At 38.6% G+C, this 19234-nt stretch overlaps 1 protein-coding gene across 1 annotated transcript in view; it reads left to right on the top strand.

Moving 5' to 3' along the window:
• The window catches only part of LOC139711782 (CTD small phosphatase-like protein 2-B), a 63711-nt gene that overhangs the window by 34266 nt on the left and 10211 nt on the right, over positions 1–19234 (top strand). The window contains exons 3-7 of the mRNA XM_071623636.1: positions 9132–9270; positions 12420–12530; positions 14028–14273; positions 18117–18219; positions 19086–19197. Coding sequence (XP_071479737.1) covers positions 9132–9270; positions 12420–12530; positions 14028–14273; positions 18117–18219; positions 19086–19197 — 711 coding nt within the window. The remainder of the gene's footprint in view (positions 1–9131; positions 9271–12419; positions 12531–14027; positions 14274–18116; positions 18220–19085; positions 19198–19234) is intronic.

The raw sequence follows: 19234 nt of genomic DNA, 5'->3' as shown, positions 1-19234 counted from the left end.
CAATGCATATTGTGTAGACAAGAACTTTTGTGTGCATTATAATTTTGCAAATCTTGGCTCTTGCAAAATTCACAAAATTGAAATGCACATGAACATTCCTCGTTTTACAGTTATTCTGTTTCAAATTGGCAATTTCCATTTCTAGCTTTATGCAAGTTTATGAATTTTACCAAGTGTGCTTCCGTGTCATCTTTCTGTAAGATGGGATACGTCAACATGTATAATTCTGTGTAACTAATTTATTGAGGACAAGACAATAATTTCCACAGCAAAATTTCCCATGACTTGAGATGATTTAAAGGCTGTCTCTTTGTTGATTGATTTTAATTTATTTCCGCTTCGTATTCACAGAACGAAGAAACGAGCATAACTGAGTGACAATGATTGTAACTATTCAACAACATTTTTTTTTTAACATACAAAAATGATTGAAACATATGGTTTTATAATGTACGCATTTGCAACAAATGGTGATGTACATACAGGGTTCAAAATTGGCGATGGTCCGCTGGCCATTGGCCACCCAAAATCATGTCGGACTAGCTAAAAATCATAAAATTCTGAAGTTACTAGTCCGTCTGGCTAGCCAAAATATTGCTTCAGTGTCAAAATTGATTCTAAGTAGTCCGCCTGGCTAGTTAAAAAAAAGTTAAGTGCGACCCCTGACATATTAGTCTCATGAACCAAGGTAATGGAGCCTAAATCAAAAGCACAGCTTGTATTACTAGGGTCTCCCCCCCCCCCCCCCCAAATTAAACCACATCGTAGAGAAACAATTAACACATAACAGAGTATTATACAAAAATGGCTTTAAAAGAAACAACTAAAACTGAAGCTTTGCGTGATGAGAAAGAGATAAGAAGAGAGGATAGAAAATAGATGGAATAGATTAGACAAGTTTAGATGAGAGGGGAAAGAAGAGATGGAGAGAGGAGAGGATATCGAGTGCGAGGATTGATGATTTGAAACAATACCTTTGTAATGATTTATTGTTTGAACCTTTGGAAGGGTGGTAAAAATTCTTTTAGGTTCAATACCAAATCTGGAATCCAAGTCATTACCTTCCATGATGAGTTGTGCCAGGAAAGAGAAGTAAATACGGCTTCTGCAAATGAGTAAAGATTTGAACTGCACAACCACAGTGGAACCTGTTAACTACCGTTTGCAGCCATGGGCTACCCCCCTCCCCCCCCCCCCCCCCCCTCCCACAAAAAGTATGATTCCATGTGTTGGTGGTGGTATGTCACATCTGGTTGTGTGTATTTAGTAAGAATAGATACGACTTGAAGCGAGAAGAGGTTTTTCCTCACAATGTAAAATGTTGTTCAGAAATCAGTGTGTGTTGTAGTGTCATACATTACTTTCAGGCACATCGAAAACACTTTGCTTCTTAAACATTGGCTTCTCAAACAAAATCACCTCCAGCTTTGGAATTGAAATTATGAGAGGTTTCTTGAAGCACCAGGGAGCAATGGTTTGAAATTTTATTTGTGCTCGGAAGAGGGACAGTTTGGATATCGTTGCTGAAAACTTAATAGCAGGAGTTCTCAATCAGTTCTATGTGAAAAGTCAATATCAGCACTAGAAATGTTTTGACCTACATTGTACCTAGTGTATGTGCATTGAAGCAAAATGCAATATGCTATGCCAAATTGAACCATGCTGCTCTTTTTATGACTCATCCATGATTGTTTAATGATGCAAAACACTGAAAACCTTGATAGATTCACGAGCCAAACCTGATTTTATATTGGGTACATCACAACTTAGCTTACTGTGCATTGTGGCATAAGATGAAAGAAAGAAAGTCATGTGGGAATAAAAGAGAAATACACAATGAAGCCAAGGTCACAACATCAAACCTTTATTACATAGATTTAGGATGTGTTTAATATATAATCTCTGGCATGCCACAATGGATCTTGATTCATCTGGAACTAATAGCTGGCTAGGGAAAAACTGATACTTTGTTTGTGTACCTAGTGTGAGTGTAATTCTACACCATGTTTGAGATGACTTTGGTAAATATAATAAATATGCACAAAAATCTCATTGAAATCAAGTTATTATTCAGTTGGAGCTATAACCCCCCCCCCAAAAAAAAAACAACAAAAAACAAAAAACATTATTGCCAAGTTGTAGCTACCCAAAAATTTGACAAAAAGGATCCAAGTTTGTATCTCAAATGTGTTTAATGTCCCCCCCCCCCAAAAAAAAAAAATAAATAAATAGATAAAATAAATGAATTGTCTGAAGGCAGGGAATACATGTTCTTTCCCTTCTTGAAACTGAATAGCAATTTTAGTTGATGGACATACATATTTTTTACAAAATGATGTACAATTCTGTGCAATGAAATTGCTACACAATAACATGTGGTAGCAGTCACATCCAAAATTCACAGCAAATTGATGTGCGATACCAGGAAAATTATTTATGGGAAGGTCATTTGAAGACTTATTAGCGCATCACATCAATACCTCAAATGATTTGCACAAGTGGTTGGTAGAAATGAGCATTACTCTGAAACATTCCAAGTCTGAAACTTTCTAATTTATGTCTTATTTTGGCAAAAGTTCTTCCATCATGATCATCTGAGTTGACTATTCATTTATATCAAAAGCCAACTTTAACATGGTGTGGAAGAGTACATTAGCTTTTAAGAGTTTTCTGCCCGTCTCTTCCCTTCCTTCCCCCATCTTGTGTCGTTCCATCCCTTCCCTCAACCCTTCTTTCTGTCTTTGTCTCCATCTTTCTTGTTCCCTCCGTATGTCTTTATGTCTCTCTAGGCCTCTTCTTCCTCGTCTGGCCCCCACCCACCTTCCACCCTGAGTATCCTCTCCTCCCTCAAGAAACTGGTCTGGCAAACCCCCGCGGTGAGTTTGGAATGGTCCTCATTGTGTCAAGTGTAATGTGTGCCAGATACAGCTTATACAGCCACAGCGTGTACAATTTTTTAATACGTGAGCTTTGTTGCATGACTTGGGAATTCCACATTGATTTGATATGAGGCTTTGAATCATTGCTCTCAAAACAGAAAGAAGCAAAGAACAGATGCACTGTACTATGAACAGAACTAAATCCCAAATGTCAAATTCATTTTGATAATTTGGTCGGGATGCTCCCTGACCAAGCAGGGATGAATGGATGTTTGCATTCATTGACCTACACAGTTGTACGTACAATGTTTCTAAGTATCCTGTTGTACTTCTCTTTGTCTCTGCATTAGTTGGAAATGTTTTTTGAAGATGGATGATGCTAACATTAATGCGTTTGAATCAAATCGAAAGTGAAAGTGCGGTGTAGAAGTAACGTCTAGTTGTTCTTGTCTGACTATCAGCAGCCAAGCCAGAGCTATCCGCATACTCTGAATGCATGATCTAATACGTATCCTCACTGCGTGGGACGATTCCCAAAAGCCTATAGATTGTTTTGGTTTGTAATCTGATGAAAACTGTTAGTCACTGTTTGAGATGTATCCGAGCAATCATGTTTGTATTGAAGTACAGTAATTGTTGGAACTTTCTAGACTGTGTACATTACTGTAAGTTTGAAATCATTCAATTGTATACAGTATTTAAACTTTTAACAGAATTTGCATGGTTTAGGTGGACAGAAGAAACATGCAGATTAAAAAAATGATTAGAAAATGTGTGCAGTTTTATTTAACATAGGGCAAATAAGGACATAAACCTGAATTCTATCACACAGACACATTGTATGTACAAAAACACATACATGTACACATTCTTTTCCCCCTTTGGACTTCTCACAAAATGCAGTGCATGTGTTCTCAGGCCTTTGACTACTGGTACTTGTATACGCTAAGGAGGTATACACTTCATCCAGGATAAGTGTACATGGTCATGGTTTATATGTGTTTACGAGGCAAATGAATTCCTCGTATTAATCCAAAGGATCCAAACCGCAGACTAATTTGCTTACATTGCTCTTCTTTTTTTGTGTAAACGATGGCAAAATGATCAGGTTTTCTGGGGATGCAAAATAGACATGTATGCCTGCCTGCCCACACAAGTCTATCCCGCCCACTCAGTTGATAAGAATATTTTTGTTTACCACTCTGCCGAACCGGTACGACTCATACTCATTACTGCAGTGAACGGTGTGTGTTCTGCATTTGTGGTGATTCATACGGAAAGCCACAATGTATTTTCCATGATGGGGCCAGTTTTTTGTTTGTTGGTTTGTTTGTTTTTTCTTTATGGTTTTCTTGGGATCAAACAAGATCCATTGTATTTCTCAGGGAGATTTCAGATTTTCAAGACTTGTTTGTAAATTTAATCACTTTTCGGACTCACATTTCTGAATGTCTCTCAATTAATATGGGTATTTCACACTGGAGTTTATCTCTGTACTGACCACAAACTGCAAATGATGTTCCATGTAGCAGATGTATCACACAAACTCTGTGGCATGTCAACCAAACTTGCAAATCTCTGATATACTCAAAGTAAACCAAAGCCCGAATACAAATGTGGATTGAGCGAAAGCAGCAATATTTGTAGAAAACATCGGAAAAAAAGTTGAGTTCTACTGTGCAGTGGTTGCAAACATGTGTTTGTGCATGTTTACAAACAGGTTTTGTCTGTAAGTGTGAAAGCCCTCCAAGTCTTTCCTGCAGTGCTGTTTACATTTATGTTCTCAACTTGATACAAATGTTTTCCAAGAAAGCTGACCTTGATGAAGCCATGTGAATACATTGGTCCAACATTTTGACATGAAGTGCACTTTCGAGCGCAGGGAAAGCTTTGTGTTGTGGCTAACAAACACCTCAGCCTACGGTGTGTTCCAACATGCACACTGTAGAGGGAATTACATCACAAATTTTAAAAGCCAATTTCTTGGAGGAGGTTTGTACTGTACAACGGTCGCAAAATACATGTTTTTCATCTTGTTTACTTACTTTCCCTCCTTTTATGTTTATTGTCCCTCTGACGAGATGTTACGAAGGTCTCAGAGATGGGTTAAAAAGAATTGTATACTGTACATTGTTAACCCGTTGAGGACGGTTTCATTTTGCTTCAACACATGAGTATACTCGGGACGCGTCCTCAACAGGTTAATCCGTTGAGGACGAGTCCCGAGTATACTCAGGCAGGTGTCTATGGAAAATGTGTGTTGTAGCAAAATGAAACCGTCCTCAACGGGTTAATGACGCAGATGGTCCAAACAACAGAAAGATTTGAAGTGATATTATGTACATGTACTCTACAGCAATCAGTAAAGACAATCATATTTCAACCAAACAAGGATTAAAAAAACACCTCCTTTTTAAGAACTTTTTCACTTTAAAGGTAATAGACTTAGCATTGTAATGGAAAGTAATTGATGATCAACCTGTAAAGGTTTTTTACATCCTAAATGTAATTTCTAATGCTTGATAAAAATTAATCTTTCCTCTTTGCTATAAATTCAAATATATTGATATGTTGACAATTGCAGAACAAATGCATTATCACAGCTGTTTGTACATGCATTACCAAGAGAATTTATCAGTTTCGTACTCCTTGACATATTACATGTACACACACAAAACTTGAGCCATCTGACAAGGGACATCCAACATACTCATTTCAGGAGCCAATGAATAGGACTGAAGAAGACATGTAAGCTATTGACTGTCATGAGTAATTTTGTGCAAATAGTTCCCTTTGTGGTCTCTTTCACTGGGATGTATTATGTCATATACTGCACCACTAGCTTCAAAGAATTATATTAGTGGAGTTTACAGGAGGAGTGTTTTGCCATCCTCGAAATTTACAGATGCGGAATATTACTGTTAAATTCCTTCCCTGCATTCGAGAGGCCATTCACGCTGCTAGTGAAAAATTGCAATATTAGGAAAATCACAAGATTTGGGCAAAAGTTGTAAGGCAGCAGCATAAAATGCTGCCTAACGCCATTGCCAGCAGAAATCGTAAAACAGGGTGAGATTTTTTGTAATTTTTTTTTTTTTGATAATCGCATGACTTTTTGCAAGGGAAATGCTCACTGCAGACAAATTTCGGTACTTAAACATTGCACGACTTCCCCTCTGTACACCCTGCAAGAACATTTAAGATACATAGTATGTATACATGTACACTGTATACAGTATGTCCCCCAAAAAATTACATCGGGACCCCCCGCAATGATATCTTTAAAAATAGTGAATCAATCTAAATACAAATTCAGGGTATGAAACTATAACTCATTGCCCACATCTTACAGAAAACCCCATTCGATTTGCTTCTGTGGTCAAAGAGAAATGAGGAATTTTGTAGAGGATGTCGGGAATCTCTTTTGTCCAAGTTCTGTCTATTATTCACGCACTAGAGCATTGAATTGCTAAAATTGGAAAAATTAGACTCATGACATGCTTTACAACAATCTACATTTCTCTGTGACCGCTTAACCAAATTGAATGAGTCTTTCTGCAAAATAAAGCTAAGATGTTATATTTTAAGGCCCCGAAGTTGCACTTAGACAGGTCGATCATTTTGGATGTTATCAATTCGAAAATTTGATTGTAATTTTTGAGGGACATACTGCAGTATGTCCCACAAAAATTGCAATCAGATTTTCGCATTTTCAATGCTACTTCAGGGTCTTAAAATATAACATCTTAGCTCTATTTTGCAGAAATCCCCATTCGATTTGGTTAAGTGGTCACAGAGAAATGGGGATTGTAGTTAAGCATGTCATGAGTCTGATTCTTCCAAGTTTAGCACTTCGATGATTTTGTGTGTGAACAATAGACAGAACTTGGACAAAAGAGATTCCTGACATCCTCTACAAAATTCCTCATTTCTCTTTGACCACTGAAGCAAATTGAATGGGGTTTTCTGTAAGATGTGGGCAATGAGTTATAGTCTCATACCCTGAATTTGTATTCAGATTGATTCACTATTTTCAAAGATATCATTGCGTAGGGCCCCGTTGTAATTTTTTTTTTTTGACATACGGTATATGCAGTTTGTCGGTCAGGATATTGTTCAAGTTGTGTGCTGCAGACATGTCAAACTTTGTGACTCTTTATTGTCCAGTTTGCACAGGAAGTTCAAACATTGCAATGTTTCACATTTTGATAGTTCTCAAAGAGAACAGGCCTAAAGGGCAGTCCCACAGTTACCACTGCGCATTCCATTCCAGACGTGTATCTTTTGTCTCAATCCCTCTGAGAGGATTTGATAAGAATGACAATCCAGGAGGTGATGATGCAGAATTTCGTTTCGATTGTTCTCGGCTGAGATGAGTAACATGATACTAGCTTTTGAATGAGCAACGCTGGGGAAGACTTGCGTGACACTCAAGCAGTCATTCTAAACCTGTAGATCTGTCTTTGGCAGTCTTCTCAAAGAAATCATTTTTCATATTATTATGCATAACTGCAGGCTCTGCATGCACTCAAGTTCTTCTTTTGTAAATCATATCCCTGAATATACTGTCATCTTGATCTTGTCCCAGTGTGTATTACAATAATGTGTATATGGCATCGGATTTAGGGTCCATATTACACTTCAAACAGCCTTTGGATTTAGCAGTGGGATGCCAATTTCATCTTCAAACTGGCAATCGCCTCCTTTTTCCAAGTTGCATGTTTATGGTGTCTATCTAAGGGTGCGTTTATCAACTCTCTTTTTCTCGGCAGAAACAGGTTTTCCAAACAGCTTTCAAGGAATTTTTACGAGTTGATAAACGCAAAGCTGTTTTGAAAGCCCTTTCCGGAAAGCCTTTTCGAAAGCTACAAATTTGTGGCTTTCCAAACAGGTTTCCTAAACAGGTTTTCAGAAACCTGTTTGTAAGAGCCTTTTGAAGTTGATAAACGCAAAGCTGTTTTGAAACGGCTTTGTAGTATTGTACTGCACTTACGAACAATGCACGCCTTATATGACCTCTTCTCCTCGGGTCCAATTGCGCAATGCAGCTGTGCAGTGACAGGCCAGTTATCGTGTTCGCGAAGAGTTGATAAGCGCAACTATTTTGGAAGCCGTTTCTAAAGGGCTTTGGAAACGGCTTTTGAAAGCCGTTCAAACAGGGGAAAGTTGATAAATGCAGCCTTAGATGTGTAATCATGGTGATATCTATATCTAAACATTGTAAGTCACTGCAGATTTAATGTATAATTCATTGCCAGCAGATTCATCTCATTTGACTCTTTTGTGCTTTGAGTGCCAATTGACATAGAAAAACCCCATAGCTTTGTACACACTGTCCAAAGTCCCTGGCACAGAAAGGGTTAAAGCAGCAACTCATTGGTCTTCAGATCTGACCACATTCTATGCACACCTCTGTAGATACCAAAGACGTTTACAGTGTTTGACAGATTAACAGATATGTTGCATTCGACTCGAGTCTTGTAACACTGAAGTGGATTTAGTAAATAAAGGTATCGGTCTAAATCTGGTTACTACAGGTATATTATGTAGGTCCTCAAGGAAATTTGAAAAAAATTAAAAAAGCACAGTTGGACAGCTTAAAAAATGATGAATATTATCTGTACCATTATCGACATCTAGAGTTTTCCAATTTGATTGCTACTACAGGTACACATAAGAATGATTTAATATCATGCCTTTTCCTTTTAACAGTTGGTCATACACTACTTTAGGTACCGTGTGTGAGTAGAAAGATATGTAGAACTTTGTCCTTAATTCTCTTTAGATGACATTGTTCCCCACCTTGTGCATTTGTAGTAATTAGACCTTTGCAAAAATGTAGTTTTCCAGATCAGGTATGATTTCCTATAGTGTTGTCGTTTCTTTTTAAATGAAATTGTTTTTGTGTTACAAGTCTAGTTTTGCTGTAAAAAGTGCGAGGGGAATAATGCAATGTGTGTCAGCTTCTGCATGAACACTCCTCACATAATTGCGAGAAGTAGTGTCTGTAAGTGTCATTACAAACCGCATTCTTTTGTTTGATGGCCCATTCCTGACAGACCTTTGATTGGAAACATCAGAAGCCATTTGTCACTCTCGGCCTATCATTCCGTGCGTTGTGGCTGAAACGCAGAGAACATGGAATGCTGCTGTGTGTGAATGTGATGAATACATCATGTCTTGTTTCTGATAGCTTCTCTAACCCCTCCCCCCCCCCCCTCCCCCTCCTTTTCTTTTATTTTTTGGTCCCAGGAGGATGACATGTCTCGCAAGAGGAGACGAGCGGAAGAGGAAGATGCGAACACTCTGATCGCATCCACGCCAGTTATGGCCGCCGCCAAGATGAAGCGGAGGAGAGTGGAAAAACAGGAGGAAATTTCAGACATGGAAGGTACATAGTAACTCTGTCCCAACCATTTTTACACCTTGTAATTTGTATGTATTTGCAGAGGGGAGGGTGGAGATTTGGCATTGGCAAGAAGAGAGAAACTGCTTCAAAAGGATGCCCCATACACATAATATGCATTCAGTCCAAAATTTAGATTTTGTTGTGTTTTTGTTTTTGTTGACTTTTTTGTCAGGTTCAAGTTTCTTTGTTTCTGAGACATAACAATCAGTCATATTTGTAGGAGTTAACTGTATCTTGCCATAAATCACCAGTAGTGTGGACACCTCCAGAGCAAGGGCACTGGAAGTATATCCCCATTCATTATCTCCTCCCCCTTATACTTACACACACACAAACACACACACACACACACGCACACACACACACACACAAACACACACACACACACACTCACACACACTCACACACAGACACACACGCTCACACACCCACACACACACACACACACACACATACACACACACACCTTTTCTGTTTCACTATGATCTGCTGCATCTTCATTGCTTTGCAGAACCGTGGAGAGCATTTGCATTTTTATCCATAGTAGGCAAGGAGAAAGATTCCGCCTCTGCGGTTAAAAATAGTTGCAAAATTGGCATCCGTTTGGGCGAACAATGCTCTCAGTTTCTTGAAATGTCACTCAAACCCCTCCAAGTAGGAGAATATGTACCGACTTCCTGCATAATGAAATGTATAGAGAAGAGATGGGAGGAAGAATTTGAAAAGAGAAAACTGTAACACAGCCTACGAAAGAGAGACATCCACGATTAAAAAAAATAGAATGAAATAAAAAGAGAGTGGAGCATTGAGAAAATATGAATGTGTTGTAAAGTGTAAGTCCAGCGACAGCAAGAACAGTGGAATACAGGGCGGTAAAGAGGGATTTCATGCACATGAAATCAAAAGCAAAAGGGTATTAAGATATTTGACGCATTGAAGATATGAAAGTCAAACTTGTGCCAGTCTGAGATGACTTGTATTAATGTTACTATGTGGTTTAAGATCTGAATGGAAGAAAACTCGGCGCAGAGAGGCACCGAGTGAGAGAAGAGGGAGCAGAGAAGCGACATGGATATTAGACTGGTTGATTTGAATAGCAAAACTCTACCTGAAGCCATAAGAGATGACTTCAATAAAGAAAAAAAAAGAGAATAAAAAGAAAGAGAATCCAGAATTTGGGAAGAAAAGATGACTTTGTGCAGAAAGAGCTTAAGGTGAGATGAGCAGTGAGGAAAGAAAAAGAGTATACAGATTTGAGTACAGATGTAGATAAAGGGAGAAAATTTGATCAAATAGGAAACAAGGATATTAGTGTTATAAGACATATATATATATATATATATATATATATATATATATATATATATATATATATATACATATATATATATATATATATATACATATGTGTGTGTGTGTGTGTGTGCAATAGAGATATAGACAGACAGAGAGAGGATGAAAGAAGAGAGAGGCTTAAAGGGGATGGCTAGTAACTGATCAGTGGGAATCAGTGGGAATGCTGGAAGATGATTGTTCCAATCCTTGCGGGATTCATTTAAGAGTACATATATATCTATTGTTGTGTTAAAATCATTTGCTTCAGAATGGTCTCATATTCAAGTAATGTGCACTTCAATGCTTCCAGGTTAGCATGCTTGTACAGTGATGGTACATTAAACTACACATTACTTGAATATGAGACCATTCTGAAGCAAATAATTTTCACACAACAATAGATATATAATCTACTCTTAAATGAATCCCACGAGGCTTGGAACAATCATCCCCCAGCACTCCCACTGATTTCCACTGATCAGTTACTAGCCATCCCCTTTAAGAAGAGAGACAGATAATTAATGAGTGGTGGTAGAGGATGAAAAAAAGAGGTAGATATGGACATTTTTATCTTGTGGAAATTTTAGCCTATTTCGAGTGACCAGAAACATGAAAACAAAAGCTTACAAATAGTATTGCTTGTTATATATACCACTATGTAATGTCTTGCTTCTGAGGAATGGCAAGTACATAAAATCATCTTACTCGGTAGAGCATGGAAAATTAATTGCTCAAAAATATCCATTTTTACAATGTGTTTTATATGAAAGTTGCTGGACAAGGATTGAGGTTAAGGATGAAAGGCATTTGAGGGAGAGACTGATGAGAGTTGAATGACTGCTGATGTCAGTGTTGCCACTACAGTATCAGAACAATGTGGATATTAAAATCAAACGCCTTCTTTCAGTGGCTCATGGTGTATGCCCATATGATCGGCTTTATCCACATTAAAATTAAGTAAACATTGCTCCCATCATACCTACACTATATCGTGATAAAGAAGAATATAACATTGGAAAGCTTAGACCCGCACTGCAGTGCAGGCACAGTGCAGGCAAATCTCATGCAAATCAGGGAGTATTTGTTTTTGTTTTTGTTTTTAATTTGGTTTTGGTTTTGGTTTTGGGTTTGGTTTTGCTGCTGATGTTTGTATTCAGTTTTCACTCCATTTTAGAATTTACCATCATCACGCCTTACGGTATCTTTATCAGCCACAGAGTCTTACAAGACTATGTACATACTAACATGTACAAAGTACATATACACATACAAACATACAGTACAGTTACACACTCATACATACACACAAAGCATACATACATGCTACATACATACTTACATACATAAATAGTTATACATAAAAAATACATACATTCATACAATGCACGATGCATTAATATATACATGTATGCTGTTGTCTTTGATGACTTCTTTACATTTTCTTGAAGCATTTACCATCTAATGTCGGCCATAGTTTTTCAGAGCTTCATACAATGACACAGCACCAGAGACTTTCAGAAATCAGAAAGTATATTTCTCACACCTGTTGGGGTAAGGAATTCAGGCAAAGCTATGTTTTCACATTTTACTTGCCCAACAGTCAGTTTCAGTGGCCCGCAGCTAGCAGAGAAGTGTGCTCATGGCACTGTGTACAAATGCCTTCAGTGTGAATGATGCAATGCAGCACTGCACAGTCTCAGTTACAATGTGTAGATGTGCCAATCATTTCCTTCATACCAGTCACTGACGATTACTAATAGCTGTGCTTACATATTGATGTGTGTCTTCCCGGGCAGTTCCCATCAGTGCCGTAGCAGCCAAGTCACTGTCCACCGACGCCCCCGACACGCCGCAGAGGTCAACGATCTTGGGCACTATCTTCTCTCCCGTGTACCAGTTCTTTGGCGGTAAGAATGCAAACTCCTTTCATCCTCCTTGGCTCCATTTCAGAGAAAGTTGCTATGGCAGCAACATCGTGCTGCAGTGACAAGTGTCGTGGTTTCACGACAGGAATCCTGCTTCATAATTGGCTGTTGCTATGACAATTTGCTATCTAAACTAGAATTGCTAACCTTACATCTTTTTATGAAATGAGAACCAGGACTCGGGCAAGTCCCAGAATTACAAGCATGTACTGATGAGCTGGTATGACCCAGTGGTCAAGATCAAGGACTCTTGATCTGCAGGTCTCGGGTTCAAGTCTCTTGACATCAGCGGTGGTGGTTCCAGGCTAGTCCTCTGGAGGGGAATTAACCCTAACTAGGCCGGGGGGGGGGGGGGGGGCCTCCGAGGCCCCCCCTCGACGTTTCACGCGATGTATCGCTAACGCGAAAAGCTAATGCCGCGACGTTTCACGACTTTTTTCTTTCGAGTCTCCCGCATCTTTTGACACCAAATTTGCAATGCCCGGGTGCGCGGTTCCAAAGTTGCGCATAAATATGTACGTGCATGTCAGACCAAAAATTGCTCAAAAACGTGAATTCATGTACAATTTCAATGCAAACTGTGCTTACAGGCAAATTTCATAAAAGCATGATTATTTTGGGGTTTTATTGATTAAAATCAATTAATAACATATTTTCTTGTTCAGAACAATGTCGTGGACAAGTTTAATCGAAAAAACAATGAAAAACAAAGTCGAAAAAACAAAGAAATACATGAGAAATTCAAAAAACAATAAAATACTTCAGAAATTTTTTTAGATGGCACAATTTTTTTCTCTTATATTTGCTCAGGACACTAAAAAGAATATTTACACAAAAAATGAGCCCATTTTGAGCTTTATTTAGTGATTTATACCAAATTGTCTGATTTCATGCATCAGTATGCATAAATTAGCATAATTAAGCATGAATGATAATTTTTTTTTAAAGTTAACTTCATGGTACTTTAAATTACATCATAGGCAATGTGTGTGCAAATTTTCGTCGCGATCGCGCGGTCGACGGCCGAGATCTGGAGGCCCCCCCGGCTCTATGATCTACCTAAATGGCCCGGCCTAGTTAGGGTTAAGACTGAAACTCCACTTAGTGCTCAACTTGACTTCAAAATAAAATGCTATTATTTTCATGATCTACACGATGTAGTTGTTAAAGATCTAGCCTATGATAAATGATGATAAAAAAAAAAATTATTTTGTCATTTCACATGCAAGATTGTCAAATGGGATGTTATGTTGATTTTAGATTGATTTGTGAAGAACCAACCTGAACCAATTAAAGCCATCATGCTTCCAGTCACTTATTCCTCTTATGTATATGTTTTTGTTTTGCTTTTTATAGTGTGGAAATGATTAAGATTAAAACTAATGCACTGCTTGATAAGGAGCTGTGTCCACATATTGTTTTTAATGCATGTGGAAGTGATGGCCATTAAGATGGACATTTCACTTTGTGTCGTGGTAGGATCCCAAGCAGAGAACAAGGAGAACCTGACGGCCGTTCCCGAAAATCTGGACATGGACGCGGTCAAGCTGGACAAGGGGAACATGTGCACCGAGCTGAACACGGCGATCCCAACGACGTCGGCTGCCGAGGACGTCAGCCACACCATGACGACGGCGATACCGGCAGACGTGCACGGATGCGTGCCGATGACGTGTCTGGCGGAGGAGGAGGAGTACGAGCGGGAGAAGCAAGAGTTGTATCGAGGTGAGCAAGGATGAAATCCTCAAACACCTCTTCTTTGCCTCCACTCCTGTACAGTGTACTTCCGTTATAAGGAACACAATTAAAGCGAAATTCTCACATTTTCATAAATTTATAATAATAATAGATTCACTTGTAAAGAAATTTCCATATAACGAAAGAAAACTGCCGGTCCTGAGGACTTTGATACAACTGGAGTCGGCTGTACCTGGACGATGCAAGTCTATTGCTCAACTGGATCAGGATGAAATATTTCACCTATGCCAAGAGCATGTTCTCATATGTGACTCTGCATCACAAAACCACCAAAAAGTCGCCAGGTGTGGAATTCTAGTTAGGGGCAGGAGCTGAAAATCAAACTCTAAGCTTTAGAATGACATGCAACTCAATACGAATGGACTTTCCTAACCAACCCATCTAGATAATGGAAAGATAGTACACCCTCTGGAAGAAAAGTGTTTACTGAGAGATGAGTCTTTGAAGTTAGTGGTCTAGTCAAGTGCTTAATCTCATCCAGCTGTGCACTATACAATGAATGGGACAAAACAGGATTTAGACTCTATAGCAAGCACAATGAAGGGATTATCAGATTAAATTGAAATTTTGCACACTCATTTTAGAGCATTCTATACATGACTAAATACCAACTTTCAGTGCCATACTATCATCATGTTTTTAAGAGAGTTGAAAGTGGAGAAAATGTAAAGGATTTTAAGAAATAAAAAGGAGCTTTGTAAATGTATTTGATCAGACAAACCAGAAAAAAAGGTGTATTTAGAAAAAAAAACTGCATGCAAAAGACAATTTCTTATATTATTTATGTTAAAATGATCCTAAACTGTAGAAATATGTAGACAGAGAATCGCTCTTCCACAAAATGTGAAAAACTAAAAATTTACTAGGTTACCCATTTTGACTGATTTTGAGTCCTCAATTGAGGTCTGGTTGTGTGACTTTTCATATATTTTGTGATGCATGGTTTCATATGTATGTCTGTGATGTCATCTGTGATGTCATCTGTGATGTCATCTATGATGTCATCATTTGATGAACCAAATGTATTCGGTATGCATCAGTCTATACATTGCCAACACTTGGAAGGAGTGTATTTTTGTTCCTTAAATAGTAGGATACAACACCCATTGTTCTCCTTCCCACCCCCAGATTTCCTTCCTGTGTTTGTGTGCTCATTTGCCCGTTTTGTCTGTTTGGGTAACTCTTTTATTTGTGGAAAAATGAGTAAAGAAAATGGGATTGCATTATGTGTGAAGCGTACAACTTGACTTTGGTCACATTATATGTCAACGCCAAAGTGGCCGGCCACAGATTTCCTGGCTTGGTATTAATCACGTCTTCTTTCTCTTTGATTCTCTGTGTTGTGTAATTTGTCACTATCTTATGTCCAAATTTATTCCACAAATCGCGGGAAGAAAAACAGCCACCAGATTAGACACACATTGGAAAGAAATTTAGATGCAGGCTTTGAAATTTAGATGCAGTGGAGCATGCCAGAGATTGGACACTTCCATGCTATGGCTTGATTTGGCACACTTTGGAAACGTGTGTTATATGAAAACTGAAATGTTTCTGACTTCAAAATATCCTTAGACACTGAAATGCAGGACTAGAGGAAGTCAAATCATTTAAGATTCTTTTTTTTTTTTTGACAAACATGAAATGGCGGGGATCCATCATTTAACCAGTTTGATATAATGATTGGTTCCACGAGGTAGTACAGAGACTAGTGAAGACACACCCAGTAAAACCTGTCCCATGACTGTGTGAAGAGAAGTCCGTTTATTTCTCAGCGTTTTTCTCTAGCGTTCAAATGCAATCTGTATAGCAGCCACCACCTTTCTTGAGATTGAGATGTTGCAGTCAGTAATGATTGATCGTGTATCAAGAGAGAAAGTTAAAGCTGCGGTGAGGCGACAAGCATTTGCGTCAACCAATTATGCTTTGGTTACGCAGACAAGTGCATTGAAGTTACGTTTCCGTATTTTCTTCTTCTTTCTTTTTTTCTGCCCCAACCTTCTTGGGTATTTTAGAAAATGAATTCACTCAACATCCTCTTCGGAGTGTAGTAGGTCATCCTAACACTGGTCTTGAAAATGTCTAATGAGAAGGATCCTGTTTTTGCAGTAGTCTTGACTTGTTTGTGTCACTCTAAAGTGACTCACAGATGTCTGAAATCAAGTGGCCGTCTACAAATGTGCTTCTGTAGTTCGCAGTGATAGTGAATGTTCAAGGATACTGATATTTCATTTAAAGGGACGTTCCAGACGATTTTCATGATTTCACATCATGTAGTACATAAATCAACAGCTCCATGTTTAGATTTGTGGAATTTATTGTGGTTCTTGAGCAGAGAAACAATACTTTGAAAAACCTTAAACAAATTACACTAGACAAGGATGATGACATAGAGGCTCGTATGTTTCAGAAATGTAGCAGTGTACTTCCATTACAATACTACTTGCTTGCGAGTTCACCTGTGTATAATCTATGCGTGTCTTCTTCTTTTGTTCTGCTTCCTTGAGCCCTAACTCATGCATTCTTATGGTGACCCTGCCATGTTATCATCCTTGTTCATTGCAATTTGTTCTAAATTTCAAAAATATTCTTATTCTTCATCCCAATTACTGTATACGTCATATATTTCGCGAGTTTAAATTTTCGCGAATTGGGAATTCCCGACGATTTCGCGAGTGGTTAAATTTGCGATTGTGGAGTCCTGTACTGAACAGAGAAATGATGTACACGCGTATGTCATATTCACATCGGGATCAGAGTAAATATTTTCGCGTGTCTTTAATTTCGCGAATAGCACCTGACTCGCGAAATTCGCGAAAATAAAAACCTCGCGAAATATTCGGCGTATACAGTGTCATAGATTCTGAAACTCTGTCCTCAGTATAACTACTTTGTAGTTGTTCAAATGTAAAAATCTGAAAATCATACGGAGGTCTCCTTTAACTGAGAAGTTGGACAACAGAGAAAAATTACCATTGCACAGTTAATGAGCGTCTTACACCTTTATGCTTCTTTGACGCTAGTGTTGAGAATATGATGAATTTTCAAAATGATAATCTTAAATTCAGACAGTTAAGGGAAACTTTGGATTCTTGGAATATTTTCTTTGAGGTGATATTTGCCATGTTCTATCAGAGTGATTGGCCATCACACATCGTAGGAAGTCCAGTCATAATGCCCGATTTTATTCTGTGTAATTGACAGGAAATATGTGATTTTGTAATTTCTGATCATAGATGTAAAAACACTGCTTGACTGCGGCATGATGGGTTCTGCTTAGGAATGTCTGAATTCAGATGATTTGTTTTTACTTCCAGTTTGCAGAGAAAAAGTGTTCATACAAAATAATGGGTCTGCTTGTTTACAAAGTCCTATAAGTGATCAGACAAAAAATAAATATGGTATGTAAATACAACTGCATCTATTAGATGACAGTTGCGAAGAGTGTACAAGTAAGCCTACACAAATACTCCTGCTCTTGCATGTGACGCATGATTTTTAAAAACTGTGGATGTGTGTGCTCTGCACCAAAAGCTTAGCCGTATGCATGTGCCCTGCGTAAAGTGAGACAAATTGATGTATGTGTTATGCAGCAGACCTCCCAACCAAAAATCTAAATTTTTACCATTCCCAGCTCTTGTTTCAACAGGATTTTCCTATTTTTCTTGATAATTCTACTACACAAACTGTTCTTTTTTTCCCTACTTTTGAGCAAAATCATTCCTGTTTTTCAGGCAGAAAGGTTTGGGAGGTCTGGATTACAGATTATTTGAAATGTTGACAAAATTTCCTGTACTCTATGTTTGTTACAAGATGCCAACCACAATGACTGGACACCATGCCAGATGCAGTACCCAACCTACGAGCCCATAGAACCAGACTTCAGCATAGAAGACGAATGGGAGACATTTGATCCGTGAGTGTGCACTCTCTCTTTCTTTTGATTTCCAAGACTTTTTGTTTTATGATATGTTTCGTTTTGTTTTTGTTTTGTTTGTTGTTGTTGTTGTTGTTGTTGTTGGGTTTTTTTTACACATGATTAATATGAATAGCATCACTCTGCCCAGAATATATTATCACTTTGACACTTCAATGAGGCAGTAAAGAACTGCATCTAATGGAACACATGTTGTATTACTCCAGGGGAAATATAACATTATATCTATTCAATCCTGTGTGTGCATGCATGTGACAGGTCACAAACACACAACACATACAAAAGGAGGGGGGGGGGGGAGAATATTAGCCATAATGTGAAGTTAGACACGCCCACTCAGGTGCAACAAAGCACTAGTCCCACATGAAGGCCATTGTGATGCAATAGGGATTATGATACTTGCATAATCCCTACTCGTCTCGAGTTAGCTTGAGAACACTTGTGCTGATCATTGAGTGAACCAGGCATGCCGGTGGATGTGCCGATGAAACCAGCAAAGCACAGTACGGGCTAATGTGGGGCGATTTTGCTTGCTGCAGATTGCTTTTTTGTCCAGCTGACTGCACATGATCAAAACAAGAGTGGAACTCAAGGCTACCCCATCATCCAAAGGGCTACTGCCGAAGACATGACTATTTTTCTTCTTTTGCAGAGCATTGTTATGACAACATGAGCATAAATTTAAAAGTTGAGACTCCAGAAACAAACACACTACAGGGTCATGTTGGTTCCCTGCAAGAAAGTTGCTATTGCCTTTTTTTCTATTTCACTGGCCTTCTAGCTCTAAGTTAACCATCATCAGCATACTTAGTAACTGGAATATGCACTCTTCCTTTCTCTCGCAGCTACTACTTCATCAAGCAACTCCCTCCACTCACGGACGAGCAGAAAAATCGCATCCCCGTCCTCCCGTTGAAGACGAGGCAGTCACCGGAATACTCTTTGGTCTTAGACCTGGTGAGGAGCAGGTCTATTCAATGATTTTAGCTTGCAT

The sequence above is a fragment of the Diadema antillarum genome, unplaced genomic scaffold (assembly GCF_040938485.1).
Source record: "Diadema antillarum isolate AM-2024a unplaced genomic scaffold, OU_Dant_1.0 seq00001702_RagTag, whole genome shotgun sequence".
NCBI classification, from domain to species: domain Eukaryota; kingdom Metazoa; phylum Echinodermata; class Echinoidea; order Diadematoida; family Diadematidae; genus Diadema; species Diadema antillarum.
Note: the sequence above shows the minus strand (reverse complement) of the source record. Positions and strands in the feature narration are given on the sequence as shown.